The sequence below is a fragment of the Camelus bactrianus genome, chromosome 14 (genome assembly GCF_048773025.1).
Source record: "Camelus bactrianus isolate YW-2024 breed Bactrian camel chromosome 14, ASM4877302v1, whole genome shotgun sequence".
NCBI lineage: Eukaryota > Metazoa > Chordata > Mammalia > Artiodactyla > Camelidae > Camelus > Camelus bactrianus.
Window position 1 is genome coordinate 1,219,476 of NC_133552.1, and position 26,152 is coordinate 1,245,627.

At 42.6% G+C, this 26,152-nt stretch overlaps 2 protein-coding genes across 9 annotated transcripts in view; one reads left to right on the forward strand and one right to left on the reverse strand.

Annotated features, from left to right (window-relative positions):
- Positions 1–2: 2 nt before the first annotated feature.
- Positions 3–925, forward strand: MRPL57 (mitochondrial ribosomal protein L57). Its single transcript, XM_074377908.1, has 2 exons — positions 3–113; positions 240–925. Exon 2 carries the CDS (start codon positions 245–247, stop codon positions 551–553), a length of 309 nt encoding a protein of 102 aa, XP_074234009.1. The 5' UTR covers positions 3–113; positions 240–244; the 3' UTR covers positions 554–925.
- A 5,213-nt stretch (positions 926–6,138) lies between these two features.
- The window catches only part of ZDHHC20 (zDHHC palmitoyltransferase 20), a 53,366-nt gene continuing 33,352 nt past the window's right edge, over positions 6,139–26,152 (reverse strand). For 2 of the 8 annotated variants that reach the window (XM_074377898.1, XM_074377903.1), the window contains 6 exons: positions 19,672–19,804; positions 17,170–17,296; positions 13,457–13,546; positions 11,972–12,087; positions 10,869–10,946; positions 6,139–9,576 (listed from right to left, as the gene is read on the reverse strand). In XM_074377898.1, the coding sequence (XP_074233999.1) occupies positions 10,909–10,946; positions 11,972–12,087; positions 13,457–13,546; positions 17,170–17,296; positions 19,672–19,804 (504 nt within the window). In that variant the 3' untranslated portion in view covers positions 6,139–9,576; positions 10,869–10,908. Of the gene's footprint in view, positions 9,577–10,868; positions 10,947–11,971; positions 12,088–12,432; positions 12,478–13,456; positions 13,564–17,169; positions 17,297–19,671; positions 19,805–26,152 lie in introns of those variants that run through there. The other 6 variants (XR_012511592.1, XR_012511593.1, XM_074377899.1 and 3 more) reach the window with 6 other exon arrangements.

Here is a 26,152-nt window from a genome sequence, read left to right on the forward strand (position 1 = left end):
CTCGCGAGGAGACGGGCGGCGCGGCGGAGGGGCGCACTTCCGGCGTCGTGTTGTCACACTTCCGGCGTCGTGTCGGCCGGCGTGCGGAGGGGCGGCGGGGCAGGCGCACGCAGGTGAGTTGCTTCGCGTTTCGCGGCTTGGTCTGCGGACGGAGGCGGGCTCCCTTCTCGCCGCGGGGGCGGCAGCGCGCGTTCCCGGCGACCGGCGCGCCGCTAGGTCCCCGCCTTGTGTCCCGGCAGGCGCCATGTTCCTGACCGCGCTGCTCCGGCGCAGCCGCATCCCCGGCAGGCAGTGGACCGGGAAGCACCGGCGGCCGCGGCCCGTGTCTGACCAGGCGAAGCGAAACATGGTCCGCCGCCTGGAGACCGAGACGGAGAACCACTACTGGCTGAGCCGGCCCTACCTCACGGCCGAGCAGGAGTACGGCCACGCCGCGGCCCGCAGGGCGGCCGCTTTCGAGGCCATCAAGGCGGCGCAGGCGGCCCGGTTCCCGGCGCACAGATCCTTGGAGGCCCAGCTCGCCCACCTCGACGTCACCAAGAAGTGGTCCTGATCGCGAGCCACCGCAGCCGGCCGAGGGATGCCTGGGAGCCCGCAGGCGGCCTGCGGAGCCGCCGGCGCCGGGAGCGGACTGTCTGCGGACGGGGGTCCGGGACTCCGCGCTCCCCGCCGCCCCGAGGCTCGTCTCGGTCGTGTCGGTTTCATTTCTCTCCCCGATACGAGGAAAGCAGGAGGGCCCTGGTCCCGGAGGGTGCATGGTGCTGCAGTAAAGCCACAGGCTGTGTTCCGGCTCCTGTGCTTCCGTGGGATATGCTCGCTGGGGCTTTGTGGTGCAACGTTAGTTCGTTTACCTTCTGTCAAAAATAGTTGCCTGAGCGTAAATGAAGAAGTGTGCTTTTTCAATTAAACATACTCTTGAAAACTGCGTTTTCTTCTGGGATTTGCTATTAAAAGTGGACATTTAAATGAAGTAAAGACGTATTTAGCAGAACTGTCCACTTAGGTGTATTTAAAAATCTTTATTGGGATATGTTGACATAATAACAGTTCACCAGTTGAAGACTTTTTTTCAAATCTTTTTATAAATATAATAAAAAACGTCAAGTGGTTTACATGTATTACCAAATACAGTAATCCTGTCACTTGGAACTGTTTTACATACACGGAAACGTTTAACAAACTTGTGCAAAGTCACTCTTCTAGGAATGAGAGCAACTTGGATTTGGATTACTGTATAATCCAGAAATCTCAGCTGCTCTGCATTGTTTAATAGGAAGTTTTCAAAACAGAAGAAAATACGATCCCATTACCCAGAAATGAAAGAATCTTCATATATAACTTTTCTTTTAGTCTTTTTATACACATTAACTTTTTGAACATATATTGATTGAGATAAAAGGAAGTGGGAGCCAGAAAAGATTTAAAGATTCTGATGCATGTTGTCAAATGGCTTCCCAGAAAGCAAAACAGCAAGACTAATGGGTAAGAGTGCCAGCCTTGAATGTTCTTTTCATTAACAAAAATGCCATGTTTAGTTAATTACATGGTTCACATTTTTAATATCTTCCATCAGTATGTGTAGGGTATAGTGCAGACCTTAATTTTTTTTAATTCATTTCACTTGAGGTAACTGACACGTGATAGCTGAATGTATAACCACACTGAACTGTTAATAATATGTCAAATTCTTGGTGGCATATACTTAGAGCCCACAGGAGTGTCTCTGGTGAATATGGGCAACCTAGTATATCTTTTGTATCTGGAGATGCTGTTTAGGTGATGGGAAGAGGATGCGGGGAACCTGCTTCATACCACAGCCACTTCTATTGCTCCAGTCTCTACATAAGTCAGAAACTTCCTTACACTTTGGAGTTTGAAAAACTAATGGTTAACTTGAATCTCAGAGAAGCAAAAGGATGCTAAAATAAAACACTGGGTCTGAAGGAAGAGAAGGTGATTCATGAGAAGAGAGGCATTTTAATGTACAGTTAACCTTATTTAATTTTAGATAATCTTGTGAAATAGATATCCCCACTGCACAGGTTAGAAACAGGCTCAGAAGTGTCAGCAGTATTCCCGTTAACACAGTTAAACAGTAAAGGTAGAGCTCAGGACTAGGTTTATGTCAAGGACACATTCATTTAATATAGCACACCAGCTGCTATGAATAAAAGATTGTAGCTTTGTTTCAGTCACTTCTCAGCCAAGGCAATGCTGTAAAACATTTGACTTTTGAAAACTCCGCAACTTGATGCCACAGCCATCATAAATTTTTTTTTTTTAAATACAAAGCTCACTGCCACTTGAGCTGTTCACAGTCACACATACAGTAAACCATCTGTGTCAGCCTATGCATTATGAACATTCCCTAGCTTCTTTCCATATTGCAGCTCCTGGGGTTTCCATCCAGTTGCTCATGTCTCAGATACTTGTAGAGGGTTGGTCACGAGTCAGACCCGGTGCTGTTGGTTTTGAACCTCAAGTTTACTGTCTCACTTGATAAAATGCAGTGTGATGACTGACTGCATGGATGAAAAGAGTCCAAGGAATAGGCCATTTATCAACCGTGCCTGAGCAGTCAGGAGGAGGTGACCGCTGAGCAAGTTCTTAGCCTGCCTGGCAAGCAGATGGGTGGCAGGAATCACAGGCAGAGGTGATTATTCACGGGCTTGTCACAGTTTAGTACTGATGCAGTGTAGTGAGGAAGAGCAACGATAGACAGTGAGGCTGAAGACGTGGCCAGGGACTAGAGCATGGAAGGTCTTGTGTGGCACCTGAAGTTTGGCTTTGACCGTGGAAGTAATGGGGACGCGTGGAAAACGTCTAATTAGTGGAAAACACTGTCCAGGGGGCTTGTTGGAGGAAGACTCTGGAAACAGAGACCTGGTGGCTATTACAGTAACCAGCTATGTACTGAATTTGTATGGTGGGTACAGAGTTTAAGAGGCAGAATCAACAGAAGTTTGTGGCCTACTGTACGGCTCCTTATTTCCTAGCTTGCTGCTTAGGTGGAGAATGCTTTGTTATGTAACTAGGACACGACGGGCACTTTAAGTGTCTTTGCCTCTCTCCAGCGTAGTCACTGGAAAACTCCCTTGATGAACTCTACCATCTGCCTTTCCTTGTTTGAAACCCACTTGGTTGCTGAATGTTGCTGTGGGAAATCACATAATTAGGGTTATTAGTTTCTGTCTAAATTCATGACCACGAGCCACAGACCAGAACCCAGCTGCGCAGCCGCCTTCCCGAGTGTTGGCCTGCTAGGCCTGCTGTGACAGAACCCCGCAGTCCGGGTGGCTTAGACGGCGGACATGTCCTCCTTCCTCCCAGTTCTAGAAGCCAGAAGGCCAGGTCAGGGCAGGTCAGTGTTGTCAGGGGGCTGCAGGGAGGCTCTGTTCCAGCCTCCCCTCTGCTTGCATGTGGCTACCTTCTGTCTTCATGTGCTTGTCCCACCGTGTTGACACATGTTTGGAATCAATGTGTGTCTAAATGTCCTCCTCTTGTAAGGACACCAGCTGTACTGGATTAGGGCCCACCCTCACAGCCTCATTTTAATTACCTCTTTAAAGACCTTATTTCCAAAGAAGGTTAGCTGGAAGTCAGGACTGCAACATACGAATTTGGGGGAACACAGTTTGGCCCATGAGTGTTTCTCTGATTGGTGCAACTTCCTATTCAGTGAGATAACTCTTACCTTTTCTGTCCAGGAGCCTTCCATCTACAGGCCCTCCTCCATCCCACTCAACCAGGGACCCAGCCTCAGTCACTGACGGAACCGAAGCCGTCCTCGCGAATGCATCCGCCTCCATGGCACCGGACCTGCTGTGTACGTGCTCGTTTCGCCTGTGTTCGAACGCCGCGCCAAGGCCTCCTTTACAATGATGAACGGAACAGTTTCTCTCTTCTCTCTCCCAAAACTTTGGTGAGATGACAGTAAAGAGAGTTTAGCAATACTTAACCCTTGAGAAGGAAGGGAACGAAAGTAGATTTCAATGAATATTTTGGAAGAAAAAAGATGGATAGAGATGTCTGACGATCAAGGGAAGAAAGCTGTGACCTAAATAAACGCCAGTAGAACAGAGGCAGCGAGCCCCCCAACCAGGAAGCTCATGTGGGAGGCCCCTGGATGATGGGCCCCAGCAGAGCTAGCGTCAAACAAGGGGAAGCATGGAATGGACGTGGAAGAGCTGGGGGCAGCAGTACCAGCACCACGGTCCTGAAGCTGAAAAGTCGGCAGGTCCAGACGAGCAGGAGGATGGAGGACTCAGGAAGGGAGGTTCTCTGGGAAACGGCAGAAATGAGGTGTTTGAGTTACATGTGGCAGGACCACGTAACTTTAGTAAGGCTGCAGGATAAAAGATCAGTAGTCAAACTGGGACATTACACATTACACCAGAGACTGACATGTTGTAAATGACTGTACTTCAAAAGAAAAGATCAATAGTCACAAATTGTATTTTATATACCACCAATGAACAAGCAAATTGAAACTAAAAGTGCCACTTTCAGTAGTATTAAAAATATTACTTAGGGAGTGTGGGATGGGGGCGGAAGGCCACCTGGCCGTGGGTCACCCCCCTAAATTACTTAGGGGTGTGTCTGAAAAAAGATGTGCAATACCAACACACTGAAAACTACAAAGTGTGAGAAATTAAAGAAATCCAAAGGAAATGGAGAGAGATCCTGTGTACACTGGTCAGAAGACTCAATATGATAACTATTGCCAGTTCTACCAAAACTAATCTGTAGTTTCAGTGGAATCCCAATTAAAATTTTAAAATTAAAACACTTTGTTTGTGGGTAGAAACTGACTAGCTGATTCTAAAATCCACATGGAAAGTCAGAGGACCTAGAATTGCCAGAAAAACTGTGAACAGGAAAACCAAAGAGGAGGACTTACGCTGCCTGGTTTCAGGAGTTACTATAAAGCTGTGGCGATCAAGCAGTGTCAGCGTTCAGTGTGGACTAGTCCACAACAGGAGGAAGTTCTCAACAATTTATAATCGAGTGGGTTGACCTGAAAATGTGTCTATGGCTGACAGAAGTATTCCAGGCAGCACAGACGTCAGTGTGGCTTGGAGGCCCTGAGGAAGTGCGACGGAGGTGAAAGCCGGGATGAACGGATCGCCTCACGGAGAACAGGCAGGGAGGAGGCGTTCTTGGTTGAACAGCACGTGATAAGTCAGAGTAGAAACAGCATTCCAATCCCCTTTATCACATATAAGGAAATGACACAGAGCAGTTAAAGTCAATGAAGTTAACTTCACAGGATTGCTCACACACCGTGGAAACCTGCTACACGGAAGAAACCAAGTGAGCTCTCTCCCCTTTAGCTCCTGGGGCACAGGAGTGAGCAGAGCTGGTGAAGGAGGCCAACATCACCAGACATTCCCAGAGCGGCTCCCAAGGGCCAGCTTAGGGGAAACGAGGGAAGTAAGGCCCCCGTGGCGTCATCGGTTCTGCTCTTTGGGTGTCCAAGCCCCCAAAAGTTTGCTTTATCTTTACTGACCTATATTGGTTCCTGCAGATATTTTGAAACGTTACTGCTGGGAATCATAGCTCTATCTCACAGCTTTCTTGTTTTATTCAGCTGCCTTAAATATCAAAACTTCGTTCCTTTGGAAGGGAACTGGAGCACAAGTTCTTGTGTAGAAAAGAATTCTACAAAAGATAAAATCTATTACTCGGCATTTCAACAATCACAATTCAGTAACTTCTATAGTGTCGAGGGTACTCACAACCCTAAAGTCACTTCTGAATCGAAAATTAAATTATGTTTTCTCTTGCTCCCTCGTCCTCCGAGATGGCCAGCACTATGTCTATATCTATGGGGTTTGTATCTCTCTGAATAAATCAACCTTTACTCAAAAAAAAAAAAAAAAGAAAGAAAGAAAAAAAATTATGTTTAGTAAAAGCTAAGTTAAAACCATTGTGAATAAAGCAATCTGTACTCCTAGCCTAAGAAACTACAATGTTGCTGCACTCAGATAATTCCTACCTTAGATGTGGTTACGCCAAACTACCAGCCAGACCTCTTTCTCTAACTAAACACTATGTGTTACCAGATTTCCATAATGACTAAAATAATGGTTATTCTCTCATTTGGTAAATGCCACTTACAACAACAAAAACAAAAACTTCAAATACAGGATTTTGTTTATTAATAAAGTAAATCATGATGATGATTTCTGGGAAGAAATATCTTGAAAATGTTCCGGCTTCATGTTAATGTAGGTTAGGCCACCCAAAAGACAAAGCAAAGAGTTAACATTAAGTCATGGTCCAGGGTTACACTTATGAGAAACAAATACAAGACTTATGGGACTTAGTAAGTAAAGATCATCAAAGTAAACTGTATTTCAGATGTGTTTATATAAAAACATATTAAAGATCACTTTAAAATAGTGTCCATCTTTTCTTTAAAATGGGCATAGACTCATCTGCAATCATGTACAAATACAGTAAACCCAACAGCTTTCTTAAGCTTTTAATACAAATACAATTCCTCCTTTATGCAACCCAACAAAATAATACAAAGTGAAGTTGTTAGAAAAATATGGACCTTTCTGAATCTATATTGCATTTTTAATTTAAGTTGTAAAATACAGTTCAGATCATATGAAACACAAGAATTTCAGGATTACAGATTAGCTCTATCTTACAGAATAGTAGCTATGATCTTTATGTTGGCTGAAATGCAAAAATATGATTAATTTCTCAATAACAGATTAGTTAAAAATACTCTCCATTGACAGCAGTGCCAGTCCTTAGAACAAAATATAAGTGAAATGTATTTGTAAGTCTTATGTCTTTTCATTGCCCCAAATATGCAGATCCTAACACTGAGCCCTTAATATGCATCTGCAAGATGACCGAAGGGAAAGCTCACACATCTGGAAAACTGTGATTTAAACAATCCTGTAAACAGTCAAAATTTGCTTTCTAATAGAAGCAGAATTCAACATTGCATATTTGATTTAAACTAACTTTACAGTTAACTTATCACACGAGATCATAACCACTAAATATGTAAAAGGATTTTAAGAAAACCATCCATATGCAGAGATGAAGCTAAACTGTATGCTGAGTAACCACGGGCTGCAGCTGCTCCTGGGTTTGGCACAGTGACAGTGGTCAGACGCCTCAGGGACAGAATATTCAAGTACACGCCCAGGTAAAACCAAGTTTCCTGTCTAGTTTGTTTTTAATGTGAAAAGCAAGACCTGGAATTCCACCTTATTCTCCTTAAATGTCAGCACAATTGTTCAAGTGTTTGAAAGACCAAAGGTAGTACTAACACATTTTGACAAGGCTCATTTTGGCCATTTCTCCCCCAAGGAGTTGACAGCACGACTCAACACCAGCTGAACTACCCAAGAGGCAGCCTTTCCCGGATTCCCACATGCCTGCAGGCCCTTGCTGAACAGTCACGAATATGTATGAACGAACTCAACCAAAAATTACTTAGAATGTGGCAAATGTTGGCCATAAATTAATTAAACCAAAGATAACTAAAGTAAAAGGCTTTAGCTGAAAATTTCTGAAAAGGTGTTTACTACTAAAAATGATGTTAAATAAAAAATTAAAAGAAAACACACTAAAGCACCCGAGTAGGCTGAGGGGAAAGGTGAGTCTCCTCAGTGGTTAACCAGGTGCCAGCCAGTCCTGCGACAACGCAGAGATACCCACAAGCACCAGGAGGACGTTTCTGAAAGCATCACATGCGTTCATTGTCATTTCCTTGTAACATGCAAACTGCCAAACTTAAGTGTCATTTCTGGTTGGTAACTGATGCCCCCTAACTCTCATACAAAAGTTTTCTAGAATCAAGATTACTAAGACTGCAGAGTTGAAATAAAGGTGGAAGAAGCCATATTTTACAGCATTTCAAACTGCATTTTCAAAGCTAACCCATTCCTCTGGTTCAAAGAGAAAAAAAGTTACTTCCCTTTAAAATCTAATATTAGCATAGCCCACAGAATTAGACAAATCCTGTAACTGTAAACCTGGAGCATGTGGCTGTAAAACTTATGCTACATTAGGAAATCACAGAGCTATCTCTAGTATATTGCTTGGCATCCAGAAGGAACTACAAAAATACTTGTTGGGTGGATGTCATACGGTATTGTGCAGAATTACGAACTGAAGACTGTTAGAGGGCACCCAGCCCAAATCATGCCAACAGCCCGGCCCCAGCCCCACTCTACAGACAGGAAACCGTAATCGTGGCACACACAGACGGCGCTAAAAGCGGTCTCATTACAGAAGTGATGAGGTGTGTGTGCATGTCCGGCTAAGCAGTGAGGATGAGGAAGGACGGCAGCAGCAGCTGTGCAGTCTCTCCTTTACAGGACACTATTTCTTCAGAATTAATGCGCCAAGTCCTGTTGTTTAGACTGGGTTTCAAAAGGAAAAAGGAGAGCTGGGTCTAAGCAGAAAGAGGCTGCTGTCAGGGCAGACTGCACGTCCTGCACTTAAGAGCGGAGTCCACCCCTCAGAAAACAGAGATTCCGGACGACGGCTCAGGTGCGAATCTCCTCCTTGAGAACAGTGTCATGCTAAACAGTTTCACCCTCTGTCAGTTTACAGTATTCCTTTAACAGGTTTCAAAGCAGATCTCAGTGCTTCCCTAAGCTGAAATTTGGGAGCCGACTCAAGAGCAGGCAGCACTCAGTGTCTTCTAACAGCTGACCTGCGGTCGATCTTTCTCTTCGCTTTTCTTCTGGCCACCTCCACCTGCTCCTACTGTGACTGTGTTTCTGTAACACGTGTAACCTTTGTTTCCCTGCCTGTATAGATACCCATGAAAGCTCAACAAAAAAGTACTTCGAAAAGCAGAGAGAAACAAAAATGTCTCACACGGCCACATTTCTTTTAACCCTTGGGCACAACAGCACACGTGGTTTAACTAATGCTTAGAACGAAGCCTTCAGTGAATTATACAAATGTACTCCATGTTTTAAGCAATTATATTTAGTTATCTAAATCCTTCTGAATGTTATTTAATAGCCAACAATAAAAAAACTTTATTAAAAATGTTGGAAAGTATAAAACAGTAACTATAAATTAGCAAACACCAGATTTTTTTTAAAAAAGCAGTTTCTTTCTTTCCCTCACACAGCACAAGCAGCAGTAATTTGGATATTGTTACTCGCTTTCAGCCACCACGCTGACCTACATCACTGGAGACAAATTTTTAGCTTGTTTTCTAGAGTGAAAATTTACATGGATACTAAGAAATAACTCTACTAATGTAACTCAGGGATCAAAAACTACGTATGCCATGTTAACGTGTGACCTGATAGCTCATGCCGCAGCATGTCAGAACTGTAAGTGTTATTTCCAAAGCAAGTCCGAGTCACGTTCGTGGCTGTAAGTCAGCGTCGACCGAATGGGCTCATTTAAGGCTAAGGCGTCTTCCCGCTCTGAGAGGTGCTCCCGTGGGTCCAGCGGTCTCACACAAAGGTTTCCTTTTTAAAAAATATGTCTTCTGTTATACTTCAACTATTTCATTCCATTGATCATTTTCTTGCAAATAGAAATGAAAATATCAGTCCATAGTATGTTTTCATAAACCTATAAAACCAGAAACAATTGAATTATTGATTAACTTGATCCTGTATTTCTGAAAATGAGACCCATTAAATGATTCTTTGGGCTCAGGTGTAAAGCTGCTACCACAGGCAAGGAAAGAACGACCAGAACGCTGCTAATACTATAGTAACTATAATCGTTTTTAGAAGCAGCCAATAAGGCATCGATGCTGACTGTCCTTCCCTGAAGTGATGCACAGAGCGCTCACTAGAGGCAGAGTCTCTCCCCTGTCCCTTCCATTCTGGACACAAACCGAGGGGACTGTCTCGGGGGTCTGTGGGACCTCAGCGAGCATTCTCGACAACCACGAGCGCCCGCCGTTACCCCACCATGAGGAGAAGGAGCCTGGTCTGAGGGCTGAGGACCAGGCCCCAGGGGCCTGCCGGCGACATGTGACCCCCCACCTGCGGTCCCCGCTGCCCTCCGCCCAACAGCTGTAACTTGGACACCGGTTCAGGGTCCTCTGCCAGGAACTGAGCACTAACGACTCACACCAAGCAAGGGAGCAGACGGCCCCAGCCGAGGTGACAGATGAGAACAGGAAACCGAGGCCCTAGTGGCGTGTTGTCTCTTAGCTGCTAGGTTTGAGGTAATTTGTTATGTAGCAGCAGGTGACCAATGAACACGACACGTAGGTTTCCAAACGCCTCACAGCCGCGCACAAGCCACCGCGCCCAGCTCCTGACCCGGGCGCGGCAGCGGCTTCTCTGCTGCGCGGCGCCGCCCCGCAGCGCCAAGCGGGCCCGCCGCCCAGGACCCCCCGTCCCGCTCAGATCCCCTCGCTCTGGCTCCCGCCGCACGGCGGCCGCGGCATCGCTGGCCCGCGACTCGGCCGCAGGGAGGTGCTCTTCTGCTTATCTCGTGCCCAGTAAGTAACAGCAACGAACCTCTAAGTCCCTTTTTTGGCCTGTACTCTTAGTCACTCTTCTCTGGGTCAGATTTCTTCAGTAGTGGGCAAAGGTCAGCTTTTTCCCCCCCTTAAACTAATTCATAAGGTGCCATTTACTGAGAAGGTTAGCTGTCCACCTACCAATCCTAAACAACTTGCATTAGTTTCTTCAATTAGTCTAGCAACACTCACTGAGACTGCGCAGGAGCGTAAGAGAAACGGGATTTAGGCAGACGTCACCTTCCAGTCTTTCCTGACCTACCTGACTGCAGACACAATGGAAAGAGTTTAAAAAAAAAAAAAGAGCGAATTGCAAATCGTTTTGAGATTATAACACGCAAATAAACTGCATTTGTTCAAGGAAATTACCTTTATACTGTCTTACCTTGCTCTTATTCAATTGGTTAGTTATGAACAAGTGGAACTCAATTTTCTATTGCCACTGTAACATGGTTATTTGTCCCTGTAAGCACATAATTATATATGACATGACAAAAAGAAGTATTCAGTTTCTGGCCAAATGGTAAAATTGATGATTACAGTAAAAGCAAGTCTTATGTAAGCACTAAATAGGCTTCTGGTGCCAACCGTCTGTCACCTGGAAGAACAGAAGTGCTAAGATCTGAAGGTCTGCTTTTATCTTATCCTTGTAAACACGTCCGCTGGCTCTGAGGATGCTCAGCAGCACTGACTGAAAGTCCACAAAACAAACGTTTCCTGTGACCTCACACAGAAGGTCTACCAAGCCTAACGAAGGTCCTCACGATGCTAACAGAAGAACTGAAATGCTGCTGAAAGCCAAACCAACCACAGCGACAAATCAGAAAGTCTGACAGCAAGTTTTCAAGCTTTAGGGTATTTCCTTCAGTTAGTATAAATTGATCTGAATGTCCAAACCATTTTCCTACAGTGCAAGAAGAACATTATTACTACTGTTATTAAGAACCACGGATATATTTTAGGCTATAATGCTGGTAAATGACCACGCTAGATTATAAACCCAGGTCTGATTGAAAAGCCCACTGCTATCTTATCAATTGTTCTATAATGTATCCATAATTCATCAAATGATTAAGTCATCAAGAAAAGGTTAAAATATATTCAGTGCACTCTTTTTTATACTAAGACAAGACAGCCAAAGAGGACAATGCATTTCAAAATTATTTTCAAATAAGCAAAAGCTATGACCTTTAAGAATATTATGCCAAAGAACCCTCTACATCTGAGGTGACAAAATCCATGGCTGGGGAACAGCAACAGCGGCCCCACCGTGCACAGCGCGCATGGGGCAGCCACCACAGCCCGCTCAACCCCCGCCTCCAGAGAGGCCACTATGGACACTAGCACCCTGTGTTCAAGATATTTTATTTAAAAGTTTCACATATTTTAGTATTTCAAAATATCACATTACATGTTTTGATTTTTCCACATTTATTAACTCTTTCATTTTAGCCAGATGAAGCCATGTTTTCAGATGGTAAGTCTCACCTGATCCAACAGCACCTGCTTCAGGTCCATTCTCTATCCACTGAGATTCACTGTCCAACAAGCGGTTTTTTGATTCACTAAGCGGTTTAGTAGGAAAGGGCTGATTTGAGCCAATACTGAAAAGAGGAGCAAATAATTTAGTAAACAGTTTAATGCTCAATTAAGGGTACTTAATTAATAAGCAGCAAATTAGTATTCCTTCTCCTAATATATGAGGGCAACTCATGAGATCTCAGCACTCCAAAAAAACTCCGTCTTCAAAAGAAAAAAATGCCCCCAACCCCCCACTAAATGGCTCTCTAGACCCAAGAATCTGTACTCAGCACTGCCAGTGAAAACAATCAGACAAAAGGAAGAGGCTGCAGGGGCCAGTCTGAGACATTTTTACCATGTTAACCACGAGCCATAAAGCAGCACAAGGACAGGTGAGGGTCTGTGTCTGTGGCCGGGACAAAAGTTACCTGTCATTTCCCAAGTTTTCTGCTTTCTACCTCTGCAGTATAGATCTAAGGGGAAAAAATGATTCAGTGATTCAGCGTAGACTTATTTTTCTAGCTAAGAGGTCCAGGGAGGGAGGGAACAGAGGGCAGAAGAAGAAGGAAAGGGAGCTACTATTCGTTGGGTGCCTGCTCCGGGCTGGACACGGAGCTGGGTGCTTTCTACACATTACCGCAACCTGCACAGCCACCCCGGAGGCAGCACGACCGCTCTCCCCTTACAGAGCTGGACGCTAACTGCTCAGACCTACAGCAGACGTCAGCGCTCGGAGGTCCCAGAAGGCCTTAGGCTCTAGGCTTGAAGGCCTACGCGCTCCTGAAACTCATCTGCTAACTTGGAAGTTTTAATCCCTCCTCCCCCACAACTTATTTCTGGAGTAATTAAGTTTCAAGGGTTTCACTTTGACAGAAGGGTATCTATCTTCTTTACAATCTCATTTAAAAGAAACTATTTCTCTGAACTTGTAAACCTGTCTGCTTACCATACAGACCCTGAGAAAATATCCTCTAAAATGAGTAAGAAAAACCTCTGCATTTGTACATTTGAATCCTCACTAATATTATTTTCACACTACAGTTAAAATCTGTTTATCAAATAAACAGTACAGCGACTAACTTCTTTGAAAACTAACTGATACAAAGCAACATAGTCCAACCTTGCAAGAGGGTTTCAGTTTCAGGGGAGACGCAGCACAAGGAGGGAAGCTGTGCTTCGTGCTCGGACGCGGGCAGTGTCACGTGACTGCCCTGGCTCAACTACGCACAGCACTCACTTCCTAACTCGCAAAACTGTTTCGGTTTGGATGATAAAAATATGATTATCTGAAGCACATCAGGTGTATGCACAGAATAATCCTCAGTTAAAAACTCTCTATAATTTCTCTCCCTGTCTACACTGGCTTGCTTCATCACACCGTGTTCATCTTTGTATGACACACATGGTTTGCTTTATCGTGAACTCTGAAAAATGAAACGACAAGAAGCACACCTTCTGGCATATTCACTTTGGTTTGAAACAGAAGATTGTTCTGGATCCGTCCCCACCAGGCGAGTCGGGAAACTGCAGCCATCACCCGGACTGTACAATGAAAAATACTGGTGATAGTTTAAATTATATTAAGTTAGAGCAAAATGGTCAAATTTAACACTTGTTTTTCAGAGGCATAGTATAAAGAAATTATCATAACTAGTCATTTCAGAGCATAAGTCCAAAGATTTCTAATTTAGAAGGTTATCAGCCTCCACTGAAGAAATGAGCTTTTTTCTTCAATAATTTACAAATATTTAAAAACATACTTTACATGACTGTTGAGGTTACGGTGCCTATTAAAGCTATGATACCTCAAACATACATGTTCAAATATTTGGGTAGCTGACTTGCTTATCACAATCATTTAAGACATCATCAAGGTTTGAACTGAAATTCATGATATAAGTTTCACCTATTTATTCATTCAACAAAATTTATTAAACAAATATTTACTGAATGCATATGATGTTTCAAGTACCACTTTTTTGAGGGGGGAGGTGTCAGGTTAGTTATTCAGAGGAGGGACCGGGGGCCAGACGCAGGGTCGTGTGTAGGCTGAGCGCGTGCTCTAGCACTTGAGCTGTACTCTCCCCACTCGGGCACCATTTTAAGTGCTAGGGACACAGCAAGTGAACAAAAGAAGAGAAAATCTCTGCCCTCAAAGAGTTTACAACCTAAAGGAAGTACAGCTATGCCTTACTGCCACATTCTAAACGCATCAAAATCGTGTGCAACAGGGACTTCCACTTCCAGCCAAGATGGACTGGCCTCCTATTGCACAACTGTCTTCAAAACAGGCAGCACAGAACCGTGGTGTCTGAAAGACGAGGCACTGACAAGGAGTCCCAGCTTCTGCAGAACCTGAGCACCAGGAGGGGAAAGGCGCAGAGTAAGGCAGTCCCACTGAGCTGAGGGGCAGAGACGGGGGTCTCGAGAAACTGAAGATGCCTGACTCTGTCGGACAGAGCTGGGAAGAGAGGGAAGTGCAGACACCTGCACAGGGCTTTCCCGGAGTCACCGGATGAACACTTGGCCAAACATGTGAATCTGGGAAAGTAGACGGGAAGGATTCCCAGCTCACAGAGCACTGAAGGCCATTCAAGTAGAGACATGGGACACTAGCGTTTGTAGAGACCCCACTAGGCTCTCCCCTCTGTTGTGGAGTTAAACTGCTTCTTTATACCCAACCTAACGAATCTTCAAGCCTCAAGAGGACCAAGCTGGAACACGAGCAACTTAACTGTCTGCCAAAACAAAACTCAACATTCCCTAGAGGGAGACAACAAAATTTAAATACTCAGAATTCAAAACGTCCGCCATCCATCCAATCAAAAATTACTACCAGCAGAAAAAGTAGCAGGAAAATGTGCTCACAACTAAGAGAAAAAGTCAATAGAAACGATTTAGAAATGACCGTGAAAACCTGAAACAAAGACTTTAAAATAGTGACTATAAATATGTCCATGAATTAACAGGAAAAAGTGGATATAATGAAAAGAGAAATGTAACATGTAAAAAAAGAACCAAATTGAACTTCTAGAGCTGAAAAATATAATATCTGAAATAAAATTTCATTGGATGAGCCTAACAGTAGACTAGATGGTACAGAAAAAAAGATTAGTGAACTTACAGACATAACGAGAGAGACTATCCAACTTGAAGCAAAGAGAGAAAACAGTCGGGGTGGGGGCAGAGAGGGGCAGCAGCAGTGACCTCTGGGTCACAATGAGTATTTATTTACAAGGACCCGAGGGCACAGGAAGAGGGGAGCAGGTAGAAAAAGACGGAAAATTATTTCAAAATTATTCAAATTTGATGAAAACTATAAATTCATAGATCCAAGAAGCCTAACGAGCTCCAGAGAGGATAAACACAAGGAAACCCACACCATGGAAAATTACTATCAAACTACTCAAAACCAGTGATAAAGATAGAATCTCAAAAGTAGTTACAGGGGAAAAAGTCACAGAACTGACAGGCAGACCTCGATGTACCATGTTTCATTTTGCTGCGCTTCGCAGATACTGTGGTTTTTACAAGTTAAAGACCTGTGGCAACCCTACATTGAGCAAGTCTATTGGGGCCATTTTTCCTACAGCATTTGCTCACTTCCTGTCTGGGTTGCATTTTGGTAATTCTCGCAATATTTTAAGCCCTCCACCAGCAAAAAGATTATGACTTGCTGAAGGTTCAGACGATGAATGGCATTTTTTAGCAATAAAGCATTTTTAAATTAAGGCATGTAAATTGTTTTTTTAGACATAATGCTATTGAACACCTAACAGTCTACAGTTAGTGTAAACATAACTTTTATTACAGCTGGGAAATCAAAAAAATCGTGTGACCCCCTTTATTGCAATACTTGCTTCATTGTGGTGGCCTGGAACCAACCCTGCAACGTCACCGAGGCATGCCTGTACAAACAGAGGAACAAAACTGATTCCTTGTCACAAACAACACAAGACAGAAGATAATGCAGCAACATCTTTAAAGAAGGGAATAAAACACACACACACACACACAAACACCTGCCAATACTGAAATTTCCATTTAGAGAAAATAACCTTAAAACAAAAAAACAGTCTGTGTTCCAACCAGAGAGGAAAGCTTCATACGGATAAAGTGCACTGGAGAGACAGATGCACTTGAAGACGCACCCAAAGGAAATGCAGAAGAGTGAACAAAGTGATGGACAGGCCCCTGGTGAGCCAGGCAGACCCTCCAGCAGAGTCACAGATGTGCAGGTGGAGCTCCTGCAGTAATGAGAGGCAGGGGATGGCAGAAGAACACGTGAAGAAACAGTAGTTAAAGTATCTTCCAAATCTGATGCAAGTTAAAAAATCACAGATCCCAGAAGTTCAAGAATCCTAAGCACAGGAAGCAAAGAAAACCGCACCGAGGCACAGCATAATCAAGTTTCATGGAACCAATGATGAACAGAACGTCTTCACAGCAGCCAGAGGAAAAAGATATTATAAAAAGATGACCACAAACTTCTCATCAGAAAAAATGTAAGCAACATCTAGAATTCTATGCTACAGAAAAATGTCTTTCAAAAATGAAGACAAAAATAGATCACTTTCAGACAAAATAGTAGGCAATACAGTTAGTTAAGGAAAAAACCCTACAACACAAATACGGTACTTGAACTTCAAGCACTCTCTCCTTTTCTGTAATAATTCTGGTATAAAAGACGGCCTAGGACAGCCCACAATTCGGGAGAAAAGGAAACTATGACTCAGCTTGAGCACGTGTTCTTGTTTGGATTTGAGGTAAAAGCTGCACTAAGTATTGGGTCTTTTTTGATTTTAAGACACAACAGAATACATAACCTGTATTGGAAATCCTTGAAGATATGGGCTAATAAATATAGATTCTTTACTTCAAACAACTTATTCTCATTTTGAAGGAAAAAGAGTGAGTCTTATTTTCTATGAATCATCTTTTTCTCCTAATTCCCATTCAAATATATGCCCAAACTCTCCTTTACCTTAATAAAAAGGAAACCATGAAAAATAAAATATTTCGCGTAATTATTTCGAGTTTTCATTCCCAAGGCTCTTAAGGCTGCCGTTATATACTGTATTCTCTGAATCCTAAGACATTTTAACAAGAGAGACAGAAACTATCACAGATTCCCTAATTTCTGAGGCCTGCATTTTATGAATTACCTTGAAAATATTGGAAGTAGCCAATATTTCTTTTCATCACCAAAGACTTCTCTCCAATTTTTAGTGCATCCAAGAGAGAAACCACTTCCATCAGATCCGTACGAAAATGTGGGCGCACGGAACGATTCTGTTACATGTATCATAAAAGGAAAGGGTTAATCTATTTGGAAATTATAGGAGGGGAGGATAGTATCAATTTTCTTGCTTTGTATCTTTGATATAAAAAGCCATAAATATAATTTAAAATAAATACTATGTTTGTAACACTTAAAAATAAATTTCTGAAAATTATTCAGGTAAAAATATAACCTCTGAATATTTCATCACCCTTACAAAATAAAAAGGTCAAAAACATGTAATACTACTGAAAATCTACTGAAGTGTGTTCAATACATCTTTTTTTTTTAAAGGTAAGAATTTACTTGTGAAGGGTTCACAGCATAGGTAAGGAAATTAGGGAGAACGATGAAACACATGACATTGCTGCCAAGTGGAGCTGAGGGCCGAGGTGAGGCTGAGGCTCTACACCTGCAGCCACGACAATGGCTTCGGGGCGAGACGCCGGGGTGCCCGCGTCATGAGAGGGGCCGCTGGGGGCTGCCAGTCGTTCACGCAGAAGCTAGAATGGGAGGGGTGAGAAACGAGGCCGCAGGGGAAAGGAACGGCTGGGAGAAGGGTGCAGGATCACCAGGTGGCCCGTCTGGGACCGCGGCGGTGGTCCGCACGCCGAACGCTAACGTGAGGCATGAGCTCAAGGCAGGGAGGGGACAGTTTCGAGGGAGGGACAGAAGAACAAACAGCTGGAAGCAGCAGTGGAGGCCCAGCAAGGCCGGCATGGACGGCGTGGGTGCGTCAGGGCACTGGTTTTCAAAGTGTGGGCTAAGATACCCTTATAGGCTGTGAAATCAATCAGTGGTCTACAACCAACATTTCTTTTAAAAAAACTAGAACAAAATACAAGAGTACATTGGACACCGTAGGCATTAATGATGTTTTATGAAAATTTTGCTTATTTTATACAATTTTATAAGTACGTGTGCATACACTAGGTGATATAAAATGATGCATCTCCTACTGTAGTCACTGGCAAAAAAAGTTTGAAAATGCTTGTTTTTAAGAGAACAACGTGTCTCCTAGGAAGCACTCCTCTCTCAGACATCGCCAGGGTCTGGGCGGGGAACAAGGGACGCAGGCTGGTGGGGAGTGTGGCTGATTAGATGTTCGTGCCCACGGGAAGCAGTCGGCCACTGCAGAGCTCCTACAGAATGATGCCGGATGAAAACAGGCCCACCGTCACTAGAGTCATCAACTTCAGAAAGAAGAAATCTCCTTCTCTAAGTGAAATCTCTCAGCGTTTAGCTGTTGAGGGAGGTCTTCAGAACAAGATGCATGAGGCCTGCCTTGTCACCTCTGATTAAAGGTAAGGAGATGACAGGATACTCCGTGAAGAGGATACATTGATAATGGAAACTTATTCACGTGGAAAAGGGGTGAAGGCGGGAAACGGGAGGGGAGCTCCACAGCAGGGCAAGCTGGGAAAGAGGGGCACTCAGTCCTTCCCCCAGGAGCCCATCACATTCTATATGACTCAGTAAGACACAAGATGCAAATGATCCAAACATACAAGTATCTAAGTTTCCCTAAAATGCCACACCTTTCTTTATTAAAACATGTCCCCTTCCAGTTCTTCTGGAAGATTTGTGGCTTCAGACAGCAGGGAGCCTTTAACATTCTTAAGAAACACTGCAACAAATCCCTGCTTTGTGTCCGGTACGGTACCAACACCCAGACGTCTGGTAGGGCGGGTGCTGCAGCGCACATGCCGGAGGTTTGGTCTGAGCAATGCTATACCACCTTTGTCTAAAGTGTGTGTCCAATTATTTGAGTAGCTTACTGAATTCTTCCCCTTTATTTTCACTTTCAAAATGAACAAAAAAAGGGACCTAAGTGCTAATCTGAGTGATACAACAGGTAAATTTCACTGTCAAATGTTACAAACATGGAAGTGATTAACCATGTCAAAAACACTATTCTTCAGCTCAGGCATGAAACACGTGCCAGGAAACTGTGTGATCGAATGTGGGGAAAAAGGAAAGAAATATGATTTAGCTAAATGATAAGCTGTAATTAAGGATTAAAATGTTTTTTTGCAATGTGAGAACAAATTTCCTTATAACATGTACATCTATATCTTTCATAGACTCATATTTTGAAAAGACACTATAAATGCAGGAAACAGCTTTCATTGAAATTTATAAAATAAAGTCAGTTCTTTTTTTATATACAACTCACTACTAAAAAAAAATACATAAAAATCAGTCTCACTCAACCTTCTCCAAATAATGAACCTGGACATTTATTCAACAGCCGCTGTCTCTATCTGGTCACAGTTCATTTTAACACAGAATTACTTTACTTTTATCATCTACTGTTCTTCTCTGGATTTCAAATTCGTTTGTGGCCATCTTCCTAAATAATTATGGTTTATTTTAACCTTCTTACCTATTGTTGTTCTGTTTTTTCCAACGAGCCAGCAGTGGTAGCCGAGGAGTGACAGCACGCTGATGAAGAACATTGTGGACACAAAGAAAAGGAAAAGGACATGGAATTTTGCACGTGTGTCTGAGAGTTCATTCTGAGGAAAGAAAAAAGATTTATTTTTGAGGCTAGTCAACCTCTAAAATACACTCTTATTATTTGGTTCTTCCTAAAGTTGAATTCACCAAAAAACTGATGAGTAAAAAAAAAGAGTAGTTAAATAAATCAGATAATATACCCAAAGCAACAATTCCCAAAGCAGAGAACTGGGCGTGCTTACGTAACACGTCAGGGAGGGTCGTTTAAAAACTGCTCTTAAATTTTAGCAGTACTCTCAGTAATAAAATACAAAGATGACCTTTTCTACACAACATCTTTCTTTTGAACTTTACGCATATATTCAAGCTTTCTCCAACATCAGGCTATGTGAGCCTTTTCCCCATCTATGCTAAAACATTTGCTTAATTACATATGCTGCCAACCAGGAAGTAAGTGTGCTAACGTGACTCTTGGGCCTCCCTAATCTCTATTTTCGGGACGCCACCGAGAACGCGCCGACCTCTCCGCACCTGGCATTCCTACCTTGTTAATCCCTGCTCCACTCCTATGGAGCCTTTTTGTAATAAACCAATTTTGGTGTGTAAGTTTGCCACAAGGTATCAGTGAGTGAAGAGAGCTTCTCTGCTACCCGCTGCTGCAGCTGTATTCATTTCAACAGAAGCAGTCTGAACCTAGACGAAGTCAGCACCCAGCAAAAGGAGCAGGAGGCGGCCTGAAGAGCCTGCTCTCACGACAACGCTGGGCAGGCAGCCCACGGCCTCCACAGCACAGGAGCTGCTCGGCTCGCTCGAAATGTCGTTTACAAGCTAAGAGGAAGGCTTTTAGCACTGGGTAATTTATCTCTTCTCTTCCAGAGCAACCACAATACCTTCTGAACATATCTATCTCCCCATCTTGTGAAGTAAATGAGTATTACACACATTCACTACAAATGTCACAAAAGAGGTGGCAAGAATGTCATGGCAATAACGCATTTTACCTTTGGACAACTCTCTGTAGATTTCCTGCGGCAAAGCTTGTACAAATAGAGACAACGTATTAAGAAACCACTTTTTATGCAAGGTTACCCTGCCCACTAGTGTTACAATAAACCTTTCACGTTTGGAAGGAACACTAAGCCTCTCTAAAGGTCAACGACGACACTTTCTCAAAAACACAAAAGGACATTTTGCTCTGTAAGCACACTTCAGGTACACTTTATACACCTTTCCACAAAGTTTTCGTAACAGAGATTTGTATCTAGGAAAGAATAAAATTAAAAAAACTTTAAGCAAATAGCTTTTTAAAAAAACTTCTGATGAGTAGTTTCTAAAACCCCGCTCTAACCGTCTCGCCCTTCCTCTGGCTCTGCAGGAGCCTTCTGATGGGTGCTGCCACTGCCCCGGAGAGTCAGACCCCGTTACCCCGCTGCTCCCCACTCCTCAGAGGAGCAGCTGCCATCCTGCGACACCCTCCAAGCCCTTCCACTCGGCCCGCCTCCGGAGCCTCCCCTCAGGCACCCTCCCGCTGGTCTCCTGCACACTGCTCCTCCTCTTGGGTCTTTACTCTGAAGTTCAGGTGTTTCCTCTGAAACAGTCTTCTCTCAGATCCCCACTAAGTCACTTCAAGTCTCTGCTCAACCATTACCTTCTTGCTGATGCCTACCATGGTTACTCTTAAAAAAAAAAAAAAACGTAAGATATAATTGCATCTAACATATTAGTTTCAGGAATTCAACATAATTATTCCATATGTGTACATACTGCAAAGTGATCACTACAGTAAGTCTGCATAACATCCATCACTACAAAGTCACATTTTTTTTCTTGTGATGAGACCATTTAAGATCTTAAGAGTCTTTCAAACATACTTGTTTAACTGCAAGCATTGTGTTGTACATTACACCCCCGGGACTTACTTTGACCGCCTTCACCCACTTCACCCATCTCCCAACCCACATCTCTGACAACCACCAAAATGTTCTCAGTAGCTATGATTTTTTTTTAAGATTCCACATATAAGTGAGATTATACAGTATTTGTCTCTCTGACTTCACTCACTTAGCATAATGCCCTCAAGGTCCATCTGTGTTGTCACAGATGGCAAGACTTCCTCATCTTATGGTGGAATAATATTCCACTGCATACTTGTACCACAGTTTCTTTATTTGCCCACCGTCAAACCCAGAGTGCTTTCATGTCATGGTTGTTGTAAAGAATGCTGCAGTGAACACAGTGGTGCAGATAGCCTTTTGAGTTAGTATTTTCATTTCCTTTGGACAAATGCCCAGAAGTGGATGGATTGCTGGATCACACAATTCTAATTTTAATGTTTTGAGGACTCCCCATTCTGTTTTCCATAGTGGATGTGCTAATTTACATTCAGATCAATTATACACGTGGGCTCCCTTTTCTCCACATCCTTCCCAAAACTTGCTGTCTTCTGATAACAGCCATTCCAACAGGTGTGAGGTGGTACCTCACTGCGGTTCTGACCTACACCTCGCTGATGACTAGCGATACTGAGCATCTTCCACGTGCCTGTTGGCTGTCTGCATGTCTTCACTGGAAAAATGTTTATTCACATTCTCTGACCATTTTTTAATCTGATTTTTTTTTTTTTTTGCTATTGAGTTGTAGGAATTTTTAATATATTTTGGATATTACTTACCAGATATGTGATTTGCAAATACCTTCTCCCATTCAGTAGGCTGCCTTATTATGATGTTGAGTTTCCTATGCTGTATAGAAGCTTCTCAACTTGATGTAGTCTCAGCTGCTTATTTTTGCTTTTGTTGCTTTTCATTTGGTGTCAAATCCAGAAAATTACCACCAAGGCTGAAGTCAAGGAGCTTACCACCTTTATTTTCTTCTAGAAAATTTATTTCAGATCTTATGTTCAAGTCTTTAATCCACTTGGAGTTGATTTTTGACTCTGGTGTAGGACAAAGGTCCAGGTTTCCCAACGCCATCTACTGAAGAGACTGTCATATCCTCTCGTATATTCTTGACTTCTTGGTCATAAATTAATAGACCATTTACGCACGGGTTGATTTCTGGGCTCCTTTGATTTCTGTTCCATTGATCCATGTCTGTTCTTATGCCAATAAAATACACTGTTTTGATTACCACTACTGTGTAATATAATTTGAAATCAGGAATTGTGATGTCTCTAGCTTTGTTCTTCTTTTTCAAGACTGCTTTGGTTGTTTGGGGTCTTTTGTGGTGCCATACAAATTGTAGAATTGTTCTATTACTGTGAAAAATGGCATCATAATTTGACGAGGTGTGATAAACCTGTAGATTACTTGGGTAGTATGGAATTTTACAATAATAGTTCTTCCAATCCATGAACACAGTTTATTTTTCCATTTATTTGTATCTTCCTCAATTGCTGTCATCAGTGTCTTAGTTTTCAGTGTAAAGACTCATCTCTTTGATTAAAGTTATTCCTAAGTATTTTATTCTCTTTGATGCAATAGTAAATGTGACTGTTTTCTTAATTTCTCTTTCTGATAATCTTTTTAGTGTAGAGAAATGCAACTGATTTTTATTTTTATTTTTATTTTTTTTAACATTTTTTATTGATTTATAATCATTTTACAATGTTGTGTCAAATTCCAGTGTTCAGCACAATTTTTCAGTCATTCATGGACATATACACACTCATTGTCACATTTTTTCCTCTGTGAGTTATCATAACATTTTGTGTATATTTCCCTGTGCTATACAGTGTAGTCTATTCTACAATTTTGAAATCCCAGTCTATCCCTTCCCACCCTCCACCCCCCTGGTAACCACAAGTCTGTATTCTCTGTCTGTGAGTCTATTTCTGTCCTGTATTTACGCTTTGTTTTTGTTTGTTTGTTTGTTTTTGTTTTTGTTTTTTAGATTCCACATATGAGCGATTTCATATGGTATTTTTCTTTCTCTTTCTGGCTTACTTCACTTAGAATGACATTCTCCAGGAGCATCCATGTTGCTGCAAATGGCATTATGTTGTCGGTTTTTATGGCTGAGTAGTATTCCATTGTATAAATATACCACCTCTTCTTTATCCAGTCACCTGTTGATGGACATTTAGGCTGTTTCCATGTTTTGGCTATTGTAAATAGTGCTGCTATGAACACTGGGGTGCAGGTGTCATCCTGAAGTAGGGTTCCTTCTGGATACAAGCCCAGGAGTGGGATTCCTGGGTCATATGGTAAGTCTATTCCTAGTCTTTTGAGGAATGTCCACACTGTTTTCCATAGTGGCTGCACCAAACTGCATTCCCACCAGCAGTGTAGGAGGGTTCCCTTTTCTCCACAGCCTCTCCAGCATTTGTCATTTGTGGATTTTTGAATGATGGCCATTCTGACTGGTGTGAGGTGATACCTCATTGTAGTTTTGATTTGCATTTCTCTGATAATTAGTGATATTGAGCATTTTTTCATGTGCTTTTTGATCATTTGTATGTCTTCCTTGGAGAATTGCTTGTTTAGGTCTTCTGCCCATTTTTGGATTGGGTTGTTTATTTTTTTCTTATTGAGTCGTATGAGCTGCTTATATATTCTGGAGATCAAGCCTTTGTCAGTTTCACTTGCAAAAATTTTCTCCCATTCTGTAGGTTTTCTTTTTGTTTTACTTCTGGTTTCCTTTGCTGTGCAGAAGCTTGTAAGTTTCATTAGGTCCCATTTGTTTATTCTTGCTTTTATTTCTTCTAGGAGAAAATTTTTGAGATGTATGTCAGATAATGTTTTGCCTATGTTTTCCTCTAGGAGGTTTATTGTATCTTGCAACTGATTTTTATATACTGATTTTGTATATTGCAACTTTACGGAGTTTGTTAGTTCTAACAGTTTTTTTTTAAGTTTTCAGGATTTTCTATATGTAATACATCATCTGCAGATAGAGACAGTTTCATTTCTTCCTTTCCTATCCAAATGCATTCTATTTCTTTTTCTTGCCTAACTGCTCTGGCCAACACTTTCAATTCTCTGTTGAATACACGTGGCAGGAGAGGGCATCCCTGTCTCGTCCTGCTATCAGGGGAAAGTCTTCTGCTTTTAACCAGTGAGTACGTCAGTTGTAGGCTTGTTAAATATGGCCTCTTTAAAGATGAGGCACATTCCCTCTGTGCCCACTTTGCTGACAGTTTTTACCATAAAGGGATGTTGAATTTTTTCAAACGCTGCTTCTGAGTCTATTGAGACGCTCACGTCATCTCGCCCTTCGATCTGTTAACAGGGGCTGTCACTGACTGACGTCCGGGTGCCAGACCACCTTGCGTCCCTGGAACAAATCCCACTCAACTGTGGGATGGGATTCTTCTAAGGTAGTCTTGAATTTGGTTTGCTAATAGTTTGTTGAGGATTTTTTAATCTATGTTCATCAGGGATACTGACCTGTAATTTTCTTTTCTTGCAGTGACCCTGTCTGGTTTTGGTATGAGGGTAATGCTGGCCTTATAAAATAAGCCTGGAAGTGTTCCTTCTTCTATTTTTTGGAAGAGTCTGGGAAGGACAGGTGTTCCCTCTACCTGTGAAGCCACCTGGTCCTGGACTTTTGTTTCTTGGGAGGCTTTTGATTGCTGATTCAATCTCCTGAGTATTAATCAGTCTGTTCAGATTTTCCATTTCTTCATGATGCAGATTTTCTGTTCAGTCTGTTCAGATTTTCCATTTCTTCATGATGCAGTCTTGGCAGGTTGTATGTTTCTAGGAATTTATCCATTTCTTCTAGGCTGTCCAGTATTCCGGCGTATGACTGCTCACGGCAGTCTCCTTGATCCTTCGTACTTATCAGCTGCAACGTCTCCCCTTTCATTCCTGCTTTTATCTGAGTCTTCTACAAACTCTGAGCGTCGTTCGTTCTTTCTCTAGTTTCTTGAGGCGCAACGTTAGGTTATTTGAGAGCTTTCTTATTTCTTAACACAGGAGTTCATTGCTATGAGCTTCCCTGTTACAACTTGCTTTTGCTGCATCCTGTAAGTTTTGGGATGTTGGATTTCCATTTTCATCTGTCTCAAGATATTTTTTTGGTTCCTTCTTTGATCCATTGGTTGGTTAGTCGTGTGTTGCTCAATCTAAACGTATTTGTGGACCCTCCAGTTTTCTTCTTGAAACTGATTTCTAGTTTCATACCACTGTGGTTAGAAGAGATGCTTGCTATGATTTCAATATTCTTAAACTTATAAAATATGCGACTTATCCTGGAGAATGTTATGTGTGCACTTGAGAAGAATGTGTATTCTGCTGCTTTTGGATGGAGTGTTCTGTATATCTGTTAAGTCCATCTGGACAAAAGTGTCATTTAAGTCTGTTTCTTTACTGAATTTCTGTCTGGATGACCCACCCACTGATGAAAGCGGGATATTAGACCCTTACCATTACTCTCTTACTGTCTATTTCTCCCTTTACTTCTGT

What these genes read in the sequence shown, in the direction of transcription:
- MRPL57 (XM_074377908.1), top strand. Translation starts at nt 245, where the DNA reads ATGTTCCTGACCGCGCTGCTCCGGCGCAGCCGCATCCCCGGCAGGCAG.